General features: G+C 32.4%; 1 protein-coding gene across 2 annotated transcripts in view; it reads left to right on the top strand.

Annotated features, from left to right (window-relative positions):
- The window catches only part of LOC121409406 (serine/threonine-protein phosphatase with EF-hands 2-like), a 78,652-nt gene that overhangs the window by 45,078 nt on the left and 20,837 nt on the right, over window positions 1-12,737 (top strand). For both annotated transcript variants that reach the window (XM_041601347.1, XM_041601353.1), the window contains 2 exons: window positions 7,895-8,143; window positions 9,515-9,561. In XM_041601347.1, coding sequence (XP_041457281.1) covers window positions 7,895-8,143; window positions 9,515-9,561 — 296 coding nt within the window. The remainder of the gene's footprint in view (window positions 1-7,894; window positions 8,144-9,514; window positions 9,562-12,737) is intronic.

Raw genomic sequence — 12,737 nt, 5'->3', positions numbered from 1 at the left:
CAGAGTGGGGCCAAGGCTTTGAACTTTCTTCTCATTTGCATAATTTTCTAATATTGTGTGCTCACTGATGCATTAAACATCGGGATTTTCATAAAAATCAAATCAAATGAACTATGCAAGGAGGTTTGTGACAGATATCCATAGTTACAAATTGCATTTTTTCCAATAACATAAAAAAGAGCTTATCACATTCCACATGCTCATTCAAGCTTGAATTTTTAATCAAACGCCTTTGAATCATTGAAGCATGTTAAATGGTCGTGAACATAAGAAAGTTGAGAAAAGATCATTTTCAATTACCAAAATGAAACAATACTTGCCTATGATATTTGAAAATCGTATTTTTTGTTTTCAATAAATGTTCATTGAACCGTGAAATGATGAATATTGTTGAAGGTACTCTACAAAAATAACTGTCATCATATTATTTCATTCTTATTGATATAAATATGTAAAAATCAAATTATAGCAAATAAGGACTTGTGTTTATTCAACCGTGAAATTTAGCCAGAAAAGTTGTATCGTCTTTTAGAAAGTACCTTTTACAAGCCTCCTGACTATTTTTCATGATGAGAATGTGGAAGTGGTTCTGATAAAATGGAATCAAAGTCATGATATTTGGCTTGTGACTTTTGAAAAGTGACATTTTTGCCTCCTGACGGTGCTCACTGAAGTATGACGCAAAATACGTCCACAACATTTACTCAAAGGGTAGCTTAAAATAGCGAAAAAATGACTTGCGCAGAACTTTGAAATAGTTATGCGAATAAAAGTAGACTTTAATCATGAAGAACATGTGGAATTTAGCTAGTAAATTGATTTAAAGATGTTCTCGCCCCAAAACACTTCGAAGAGTGCATTGCACCCCACCCCACTCCTCCACACACCGAGGCCATTGTGACGATATTTGCTTTACACTGAGCTGTAATTTACATTTACATGAAATTGCATAGGCTTGATTTTCATTTTGTTAATCATTTTCAACCTCGGGGAAAAGTGTGGAGAAACAAGTATTAAATGAAAAATGAAATGTAAACCCACTTGAAATGATAAAAACTTAGTGAAAAAGTGCTGGAGATGTCTGATACAGTATAAACCTTTATTCAGATTCAGTTATGTCCTCAGATCCAGCTGGCGCAAAAAGGGTAAAGGTTTTGCTTACTAAGCGTTGAAATTTCAACTTGAGTGGCAAAATTGTTACAAAATGCTCGAATGTATCAGTTTTATTTCAATTGACTAAAAGTGCAAGGGAAATGTATGAGAAATGTTTCGCAAGGTAAGTTTGATTTCGCCCTTTCCCCTTGACACAGCGTGAAAACAAGCATATCTGCGCAAACAGATTTCTACGAGCTTTGCAAAAATGGACACTGCTCACTCAAGTGTAACATTCTGTCAAAACTTTTACTTTCATTTGATAGATGAGACCCAAACCCAAGATTATATGTGAACAAATTACCCACATGTTGTGTATTTTTTAATTCCCAATGCTTTTTCAAAGGGTAAACTTTTCTTTGATATGCACTGTATATGACTTGAATGCTCCAAAGTAAATAGATTGTGTGAAGTATAAAGAGCGCTATGGTTTTATATTGGTTCTTACTCCTTTGAATCAGATGATCATGGGATATTCAGCAAGAAATTTAACCCTATTTTGTTTCACTCTACCCAGGTTTAGTAATTGGTACCTTAAGGGAATTATCATCACACTGGAAATGTGCTAGGCTACAACCATATTGATAAACAATTTATAATTATTATCATTATGATTATCATTATCATTAGTATGTAATAGTCACTCTGGTAGTAATGATATAAATCTCTATCATGATTCAAGTAATTAGTGCATTTTTTCATTTGAGTGACAGTAACACTGCAGATACAACAAAACACTTTTCTATTAATTCCTATTATTTTGACCGTCCTGCTCTACATTATCAGAATATGTTGGTAAGTAAGTAGATGTTATGGTTTAGAAATATCATTTAGATTCCATTAAAAAATCATCTTGTAGTATCACATCCATTACCCCTAATTTCAGTCATATCCTGATCTATCAAAGCACTTATCACTTATGTCAGTTCCATGTATTAGATCATAGAACTTCAAACACAACTTTAGTTACTTACCATTTTAATTAATTCTTAGTTTGATACATGCAATTGTGAATATCAAATATAATCAGATATGATTTTAAAAAAAAAAAAACAAATATATTATAATTTGACCTTCTCACTAGGTGAGTGAATTTTGATTAAAAACTAATAAGAATTCTAAAAGATTGTTACCTTTCACACATTATGCAAAACCATGTATTTTTTATTATATGTGTTTCTAAAATGAAACCTAGCTAAAAAAAGAAAAAAAAGAAAAAGCTTGTCTAAATTAATTTTATCACAGGAAGATAGTTTTTCATGTGCATGAGCATACCTTGTAATTTATTGAATGAAATACAATTCTTTGAAGTTGTAGATCTATGGTGATTTGTTTGTACTAGCAAAATAGCCCCTGTCAATTTCTTGCATCAACATTTGTTGAAATTAATTTACATCTCTATAATCTGAAGAAAAAAATGTGTAAAGATTTTTGTGTCATTATCAAAACATATTTTGTTACCTTTTTTCAAACCATCTCAATACTTCTATTGAATTTCTTAATTTTAATCCACTAGATTTTACTTCAGTTTTGTAGAAATGATCTTGTTGATCATATTTTGCCACAAATGTCATGTTTTATTATCAGTGTTGCCATGGAAACTATTTTTGTTTTGTTTTGTTTTTTTGCATGACTGGCACCTGATTTGACTAATAAAAAATGAACACCTGGTGCATGTACATACACATTTTAAACTTTGAAGAAGTAAAACATGCATGAATGAAATTAAAGGACAAATCCACCCCAACAAAAAGTTCAAATGAATAAAAATTAAACGAGCATAACATGAAATATTTCATCAGAATTGGATGTAAAATAAGTCATAATATTTTAAATTTTCGCTTATTATATGCACATCCTGGTTGGTATACAAATGAGCAGACCGATGACGCCATCCACTCACTATTTCTTTTATATTTCATTTATTTATTTATTGGTTTTCTTTATTTTATACAGCAGGGAATGCCTGTTCAAAATGCAAAACTGCTTTCCAATGGTGCCCTGCAGTCTAAAAAATAACTTTACATCAATAGCAGTTCAATGTATGTAACAAAACAATTAAGTAAAAACAGAATACATTATATACATATAGAGTGAAATCAACAAATATCATGGAGTCATTACATCTACATCAAGTTATTGAGTGTAATTATATGCATGACAGTCAGAATTTTAATGATTTACAGTGTTTTTTAATGCTTGGAAGGACGTGCATTTTGCATATATCACAAGGGAGATAATTGAATAAGATGGCAGAAACATATTCAAAAGATTTTCTTTTATAATCCATCATGGGCAGGGTATTTGAAGAGTACATTGTTCACAATATCGTGTTTTGTAAGTTACAATAAGTTAGCAGATAAGTGGTCCCAGATAGGCTGGGGCTAAGTTTTTTGTATTTTGAAAGCAAAAACACAAAATTGATATATGATATGTTCCTCCACTGTTTGCCATTTGAGTGTAGACAACAATTAATGTTGGGGAGTATAAGATATTCCTTATTTAAAATTATTCGGGCATAGGTTTTCTGCAGTTTTTGTATGTTTTTTGATGGTTTTTGCACAGCTTCCCCAAGAAGTACAACAATAATCAATGTGAGGTAAAATCATGGCAAAATATAAATTCTTAAGAATTTCAAGTGAAACAGATTAATTCCTCCTTGAACATATGAAATTAGCCTTTTTTATAGTCTATGTTTCAGTCAAGTTGGCCCTTATTGTCAAATCTGTAAAAAAAGAGAAAAATTATATAATTCAAACAATAACAAACAAAAGAAAAAGTTATTGATGGACACCAACTTTCTCATTTGCATGTCACTGAGTTGTGCACATAACTATTTTGTGAAAATGAGCAAAATTCTAAAATGTCATAACTTTCTTATCTTACATCCGATTTTGATTATATTTTCAGCATTATGCTAGTTTTATTTTTCTCTCTTAAAATCAATTATTTTCTGAGGTGGACTTGACCTTTAAAAGTGAATGTTTCATACCACAACAAGGTGAATCTAGTTTTTTATTATTTTCTCACATTTATTTCCTTTATTAAAATCTAATTTTTAGATGTTGTGAGATTATATTCTTGCAGTATATTTCATTTTTGTTTACTATTTACACAATCATTATTGATCAATTGATATTTGTTGATTTTTTATTATGTTTTTCATTTTTTATAATTCATCAATGAATCATTCGTTTCAATTTCCTCCCAAAAATGGAAATGGATATATCTTGTATAGCCATCTCATTGCTTTCACACAGGTATTCTGGTTGTCATGCAATCATGTATAAACACACTACCATGCTGTTTTGTTCTACAAGGTCATGTAACAATAGAAACTGGAAGGCAAGGGCAATAGTTAATTAGTCTCTCATTTAGTTGCTTCTACCCTATTGTATATATATGCAATTTCCTGAAATCAAAACATATCTCATTTTCAACTGGAATTGGTTTCGCAACTGTTACTGACTCTTCTGACTCGAAATTGCAGGATGTACTGTAGTTGTTTCTTTATAACGACATGAAAGCTGGGTCTTAACATTATACTTTACATATTGATAGAAACAATATAATCTCTTTTGAAAAACTCAAAATTATTTTTACATTTATGAAGATGATTTTTAACATTGACAGATACTCTCAAATCTCCATCATAAAACACTAAAAAGAAATCTAGTTTGTCTCTTGTTTCACGTATTGGCATTAACAGAAAAAATCCTCCATTTTTTTTCTTCATTTTTTGCCATCTCATGATTGATGTTCCTGGTCTAAATGCCCCTTTTAAAACAAAAAAAAAGACATGGATCCTTGATATGAATTTGAGTTTGTGGTATTGTTTCCTTTCTTTCTGTAGCAATAACTGTTGTCCCTAGCACATTAAAAATTTAGTAATTGGTGTATAGATCTTCTAAAATTCAAAATACAATGCTAATTTCATTCCTCTATCAACAGCCCAATTGATTTGTTAATAAGCTCATAGTCAGACATTAAATACAACTTATACGACTGCCTACTTGCATGTATATTTGAAAATTGTTGGAAGTTAGGTGTGTAATATATTCCTCAGTGATATCATCTATTACGTCAGCCACTATGACTGATTAACCTAGATGTAAAATGTTTCCAAGGTAATTGGTTATATACCAGCTTGGGGTTTACCAGCAAAATGCTGTCCTGCCGAGTTCCTACGAGAGTTACCACAAACAGAAACAGAATATTAATGGTGTAGGCATTTTTTTACTACATGCAGTTGTTTCTGTATTTACATCCAGTTTATTTATTGGATAGCCTATGCATTTTTTATATGTCCTAAAGACAAATGGGCCGAGTATAACCTTTTATAATATTCTTCATGTAAGTTATGTTTCATAAATTTAAATGTAATCCAGTTATTATGTTTGCCTTAATTTATGAAGCACATATTCACATCATAAACACTTTGCAGACATATTTTTCAATTCTTGTTCACATATTGTACTTATAATTTCCTTTTCATTTCTTTGTCTTTCTGATATTGTAAGTTAAAGTGTGAAGCTGTCACTGCAGTCTTTTTAATTTTTTTGTAAAGTCATGTATTTGTGTATATCATTATTGTCAGTTTCAAAGAGTGATACTTACCTCTGAATGTACTGTACATTATCCAATCAAAGCCATCTACAGAGCTGCCAAGTTGTACTGATTTTCTGTATTTAGTACTGAAAATACTGATTTCTTAAGTTTTAGTTTATGTGCTGTCCTTTGGTATTCCTGTGAAAATACTAATTTCCTCACCAAAATACTGATTTTCAGCCTTGAAAATACTGAAATGTTCTTCTTCAGGTTGGCAGCTCTGCATCTATTAAAAGGAAAAACTCAATCTTATTAGACATTGATGGTTTGGTAACTAAGCAAAGCCTACATCCTTTATATCCTATTCATTGACATATTAAATCACAAATTCTTCTGGCTTCTTAAATATCCTCAAATAAAAATGCCCCCAATTGCTTCTTCCATGAGCGTGAAAACTCTCCATCATAAATGGGCCACTTCGTGTCACATCACTTCACGCCTTTAGTCACTGGCTGTGCACAGAAAACAATGCATTTTTTTTGCAGAAACTTTGTAATATTTTTTTCCAAAAGGTTGAAAATTATATAACCCAAAACCCCATGCACAATTGTTCATATCATCCACACTATTAATAACATTTTGCTGAGATGTGTGCTTATGATGGGTTATTTGATGTTTTTATGGGTTATTTTATTATTTTTTTTTTTTGATGACTGGTGAGGTTGCCCGTGTTTGCTATAGATCTGGTCATTTTTATTTTTTTCCGCAGTAACACACAGGCAAATTGCTTACATGGAAGATTAGAGAATGTTTGGGGGTTTGATCTCGCATAATTTTCCTTTCTCTTTTCCTGATTGGGCCCTTGACATAGCGATCCATGTTTTAATCGTTTATTGGTATAAACATTATATGTAGGTCGGCCTGGGGAATTTAAAATCACGTTCGTAAAAAGTAGAAGCATGTTTTCAGCAGAGTTTGTACAAAGCAAACTATCATGATTCGCTCGCGATCCTTCAGTGCTCAACCCAGTCTGGTAAGCCACATCACTTGCAGAAGAATATGACATCCATTCACAAAAACATTGTCAGCTTAGAACATACAGACAGGAAAACTAGGCTAAAACTCGGCTCATTATGAGGATTATTTTCAAAATATCAGAGTATGAAACCTGGCTTATGATATTTTAGGCAGTCACACACTATGAAAAGAACAATATGATCACAATCTATTCATCAGCTAGGCACTATAGCCCTTCCCAAATCCCTCATACACTGTAATGTACTTTAGTGTAAACATTTGTTTACAACCTTGTTTCCCTTTTTATTCCCTTAGCTAATTGTTATTAATCTTTGTGATGATACATTGTACAAATAAGTATCCATTGCATGATATCATTCTTCCTCTGAATAAAGTAAAAATCTTAAATATAACCACGCTTCCAGGGTAAAATATAAGCTCTGCTGTTGGGAGAATACGTGGGTTTGTGCTGTACTTGTACACAACTCAGAAACAATGCCACATATGTAGCATCACCTGAACGGGCCCTTTCTCCATGAGTGAAATTGCATTTCCAGCTCTCAGATTTGGATGACATTTTGTTGGTTAATTTTTATTTAGGGGGGGTACCGGATGATGGAGTTGGATACTATTAAAGTGGTTGAAATCTTTCTGTTGATGTGAAAATGTCACTTTTTGTGACTGTCTTCTTATGTCTGCTTTAATCTTTGGTATTGTAATCAATGAAGAAAAATTTCTATAAGTGGCCAAGGATTGATTTTTGTTTGCTTCATTGATTATATAAAATGTGTATAATTATTCTCTGACATGTACCCCCTCCCCCTTTTAAATTCTTTACATAAATCACCCATTATTTGTTGACAATGATTCTACGGTTATAAAAGTTAATTTCATTTTTGGCTAGAGGTTGGGTATCAGCAATATCAGCAATGTAGAGGTACTATCCAATATTTTTTGTCCATAAGATCTTCAGTAAACACATACCAAAAACAATTTAACACCCAACATACATTATTAAAAACTTCTATGAAAAAAATGCAGTAAAAAGATATGGAAAACCATATTATTTTCCTAAAGAAATGCATGTTTATAGGATTTGTGTGTGCTATGTAAAACAATGTTTCATGTAAATTAGTTGAATATGGAAGCATTTCTTTATCTCATTCGTGAAAAACAGGTAAAAGTAAAGACAGTAATGATGATATCTACCAAGATATGGAAGTAGAGGATTCCTACGATGGACCGCATCTCAACTTCCCTCTCTCTTTGGATCAGGTAGAGAAGATGATGGAGGCTTTCAAGGAACAGAAGCTACTCCATGCTAAGTATGTTTTAATGGTGCTTAGGGAGACAGAGAAAGTCATGAAAACAAAGAAGAATATCAACAGAGCTACCACAGCTATTGCCAAACAGATTACAGTTTGTGGTGAGTTTTTCTAAATACAAGAGAGTTATTTGATTTATTTCTTTTCATGAAAAAAGTGTCAGTTCATCATCTATAATGATAATATACATTTGCATAAATTTAGACACAAGTGATAATAGGCCCTATTTAATGAAATACATGCTTGTACCGATATTTGGGGGTAAGACTTTGTCCACTCTAGAACAGACTTTCTGAAGCCATTTTTCCCCTTTTCTCTCTTCCTGGAGTCTAGTAATCACTCAAGATTGATAATAACAAGTTATTAACAACCTTAATAAATCGTTCATTCCATTGGGTTGGTGTCATGTGACATACCAGAACTGAACAGAAATTGTGTATTGTTTAAACCAGGCACATACAATCATGTTGAGCAAGAAAAGGTGTCCTATGAATGTTTACGCTAAATCAGACATCAGTTTTGTGACCTGAGTTTCTATTGCCAATTATATGATGTCCATAAAATATTTTACAAATAAACTGCAACAAATCCAGAAAAGATTTCAAATTAAAACATGGATATCTAACTAGCAAGTGGACCTTCCTTAGATTGACACATCATTAGCCATATCTAAATAGATCTCCATTCAGAAATGAAACAGTTGATTACTATGTTACATAATTTGTGCCCCCAACCAATTGGAATGACCCAAATCACTATCAAGTGTAGGTTAAATAATATTTCTTTGTAATGGTGTCTTAACTTATTGACCATGTTGGATAAACAGGTAACTTAAATAGTCAATAATCTGGCCATCATTCCTTCCAGTATTGTCTTTTATGTCAAGAGTATTTTTGTGAATTCATTAAAATAGACAATTTTAGATGAACTCATTATTTCAACTTTAGCGTAATTATAAATGTTTTTGAATCCACATTTTTGCTACATATGAAATTTGTAGATATTTATTAGCATGCAGGAAAAAATAGAGAGCTCTACGAAACCTCATGGTATATTTATTGAATAGATTGGCAAATATTATTTCAATTCAGTTCACTATACTCTTAATATCCAGTTACTACATGATCTATGATCATAGATTTTATTTTACAAAGAATCTTTAAAATACACACACACTATACTCTCATTCATAAAATATCCAGTTACTACATGATCTATGATCATAGATTTGGTTTTACAAAGAATCTTTAAAATACACACACACTATACTCTCATTCATAAAATATCCAGTTACTACATGATCTATGATCATAGATTTGGTTTTACAAAGAATCTTTAAAATACACACACACTATACTCTCATTCATAAAATATCCAGTTACTACATGATCTATGATCATAGATTTGGTTTTACTAAGAATCTTTAAAATACACACAATAAGCAACCATTCATATCAATCTCCTCATTACAGGTGATTTACATGGCGCTATTGAGGATTTATATCTGGTGTTTTACAAGGTGAGTATAATAGAGGTAGAAACCAATTTGCATGATTGATTGATAGTTGTACCCCTAGACTGAGTGAATACTAGTATGATATGGATCAGTAAATATATGATGATGGATTGGATATTGAAGTTTTATGATTTAGAATGAATTATCGAGTTTGAATTAGAGGTATATATTAGTTGAATAAAAAACAGCAACAAGGGAGATATTATGCCAGGAAATGTGCTGTTAGATTAAAAAGTTAGAGGAAGAAAAAGAGAGGGGAGAGAGGGAAAGAAAGAGATAGGGGGAGAATGATGTAGGGATGTTGGTAGATCCATGGATAGATGGGGAAGGAGAACAGAAATAAAAATAGTGAAAGGGAAGGCTTTTTTCTACAATGGGAGGGGAGATTTTTGGTAAGGAAACTATACCCTTATTTGTAGTGATAACCTTTTTTGTTTTTTTCGTGTGAACAATTTATTTAAAGGGGAAGTTCACCCTGAAGAAAACTTTGTTGTAAAAATAGCAAAATAATAGTCAAAAATATTGGTGAAAGTTTGAGGAAAATCCGTTAAAGAGTAAGAAAGTTATTAGAGTTCAAAATTTTGGATTTGTGACGTCATAAACGAGCAGCTGCCCAATGTGTTATGTAATATAAAATGTATGAATTTCAAATTTTGTATGGTTCCTGATGACTTAATTTTGTCTTCTTTTCATGATCAGGTGTGAAATGATTTGTCTATTGATATACAAAAGTTCCAGTGAAAACCATTTTCAATTTTCTGAGAAAATGACATTTCATTGATTTTTTTACTATTCGCTATGAAGGAATACTGCTCGCATATGACGTCACAAATCAAATAATTGAAATTCTAACAACTTCTTAATTATTTGATGAATTTTTCTCAAACCTTCGGCAATATTTTTTATTATTTTTTCTGCTGTTTTTACAATAAACTTTTTGTCAGGGTGAGCTTCCCCTTTAACAAAAGAAAAAATTTTACCCCTCACTGATTTTTAAATCTAAGGTCTGCTACTGGATGAGATGGAGAGAATAAATGATATTTGAACACAAAAAGTAGTAAGAAAGAAAAGAATTGGAGAGGATGAATGTTGTCATTTGGCGATTTCAGGTATGGTGTTGAAATCTGGTGTTGGTGATGTACCAACACCAGCCACAACACTGGACTTGAAATGATGCTGGTGTTGGGATTTACCTCGGAAAATATGACATATTTCCGGCAGTTCGTGTTCAGTGCTGGTGTTGAATATCGTCTGCTGAACCGAGCTTCACAGCTGGTGTTGACGATCTATGTACGTGCAATTTCCCCATTCACCAACACCGAACCCCAAAGATTAGGAAAATTGTGATTTCAAGTTCGGTGTTGGTGTTGATGATTTGAAGCCCACAAACAGACGGCAAACAGGATGAAACATCCCCGTAAAATGAGCTTTTACAGTTAAGATGAGTGTAAATCATTAGAGCCTTAAACATTTCAATGGACAATAATCTTTACTCGTTCGGATTCTTGAAGTGATTTTAGCCTTTGCATTCTGTACGATGAGATTTTACTGTAATTTCTCCCTGATTCCACTATCGTCATCAAGAAGTTCTTGCATAGAGTTGAGAACATATTGCAGCGCAGTGCGGAGGCGTGACGTCATTGGCTATCGATAGTGCGATCATTATCGCTCCTCTGAACCCAGCTCTGTTCAGCAGCCTTTTCGCGCTCTCTACACCGAACTTGAAATCACCTATTAGGTAATTTTTATACAATGGAAAGAGTGGATTGGTTGAAATTCAAGAAGGAAAGCTCAGTTTTGTTTATGGCTAGGGACAGTATTTGAAAAAAAGGTGAATAATTGAAGAGTTGCAGGGAGAGAGAGAGAGAAAGAAAGAGGATAGTTACCAACCTAATGATATACATCTTTTATCATCAAATGCAGACATAATAATAGAGAGATGAGGGGAGAAGAAACAGAGAGGGAGAGCAGCCATGTCATGGGAGAGAAATATAAGAGCCAGATCAATGCAATGAAGCAGAGTGAAATTGGTTTTTAGTTGACATGGTTACAGAACAAAACAATTTGATTTGTTTTTGGTACACATACATGTAGGCTTTAATTGAGCATGGTGGCATCATAGCATGATTTAATATCAACATGACACAATGCTTTGCACACTGTAGCCTTTTATTGTACTCTAGAGGCACTATCCTAACACTATTATTACATTACTACCATATATCACTGACTGTGCATTTTATGTGAGGTTGTTTGTTAATTACAAACAGACACTGAAAGTACTTATCAAATTGTGTATTTCATGAAAATAATATCATCGGCTTCCCACATGAAGGAAATTATTTGCAAAAAAGCACAAATTATGTTTTGACCTTATTTTTTTACTTTTAGCAATTAGTGTATTATATTCTGTTCTAATTCTCACACATTCTGACAAAGCAAGATTTTTCTTAATTTATATTTTGTGATTTTATTTAAAACACTCTAAATCCTTTCTAATCTTAAGAATAAATACCGTACGCCCTTTTTCGGGAAGAAAAATATGCGATTCACTGATCAAGTTCTCGCAAAAAGTTTCTAACGCAAATGCGCAAAACAGTTTTCAGGGAAGGGTCGCTTGCGCAAATCAATCTATGTGCGTAAGCCCATTGAACGCTGTACTGTCTTTATTCCGGGAACAAAATACTCGATCCACTTACCAGAAAAAGGACAAGTGTATGTGCGTCAAGCACTTTGGAACGTTTTTGCTAGTTATTACGTCATATTGACACCACATTTAGGTTTGAGAATCGTACCAGAAGAAAATTCATGACATGCTTTTTCCATTTCAGCAATAAAAAAAATATCCTTTTTAAAAGAAAATGTTGATAAATCCTTTCTTGCGGGAAGCCGACGATGTGTCCTTGTCATTCAAAGTTTTTACTTTGTGGTAAAGACAGTTCTTACACATTTAAAACACTGTCTAAATTTCTCCATTTATTTATTTGCTGTTCATAGTTTTAATGTTTATGCCAATATGGTACCAAGGCCATGTAGAGAACCTTATTGACATTGGTTGACGATATGAGCAATAACTTATCCTTATAATTTATTAGTTGCAAAGCACTGTTAATAGTGGTATCGTTACTGTAGTAACTGTTGTATACTCAGTTTAATTTCTACCTTATTCTGTCATTAAA

The sequence above is a fragment of the Lytechinus variegatus genome, chromosome 1, assembly GCF_018143015.1.
Source record: "Lytechinus variegatus isolate NC3 chromosome 1, Lvar_3.0, whole genome shotgun sequence".
Classification (NCBI taxonomy): domain Eukaryota; kingdom Metazoa; phylum Echinodermata; class Echinoidea; order Temnopleuroida; family Toxopneustidae; genus Lytechinus; species Lytechinus variegatus.
The sequence above is the reverse complement of the archived record's forward strand: the minus strand, read 5'-3'. Positions and strand labels throughout refer to the sequence as shown.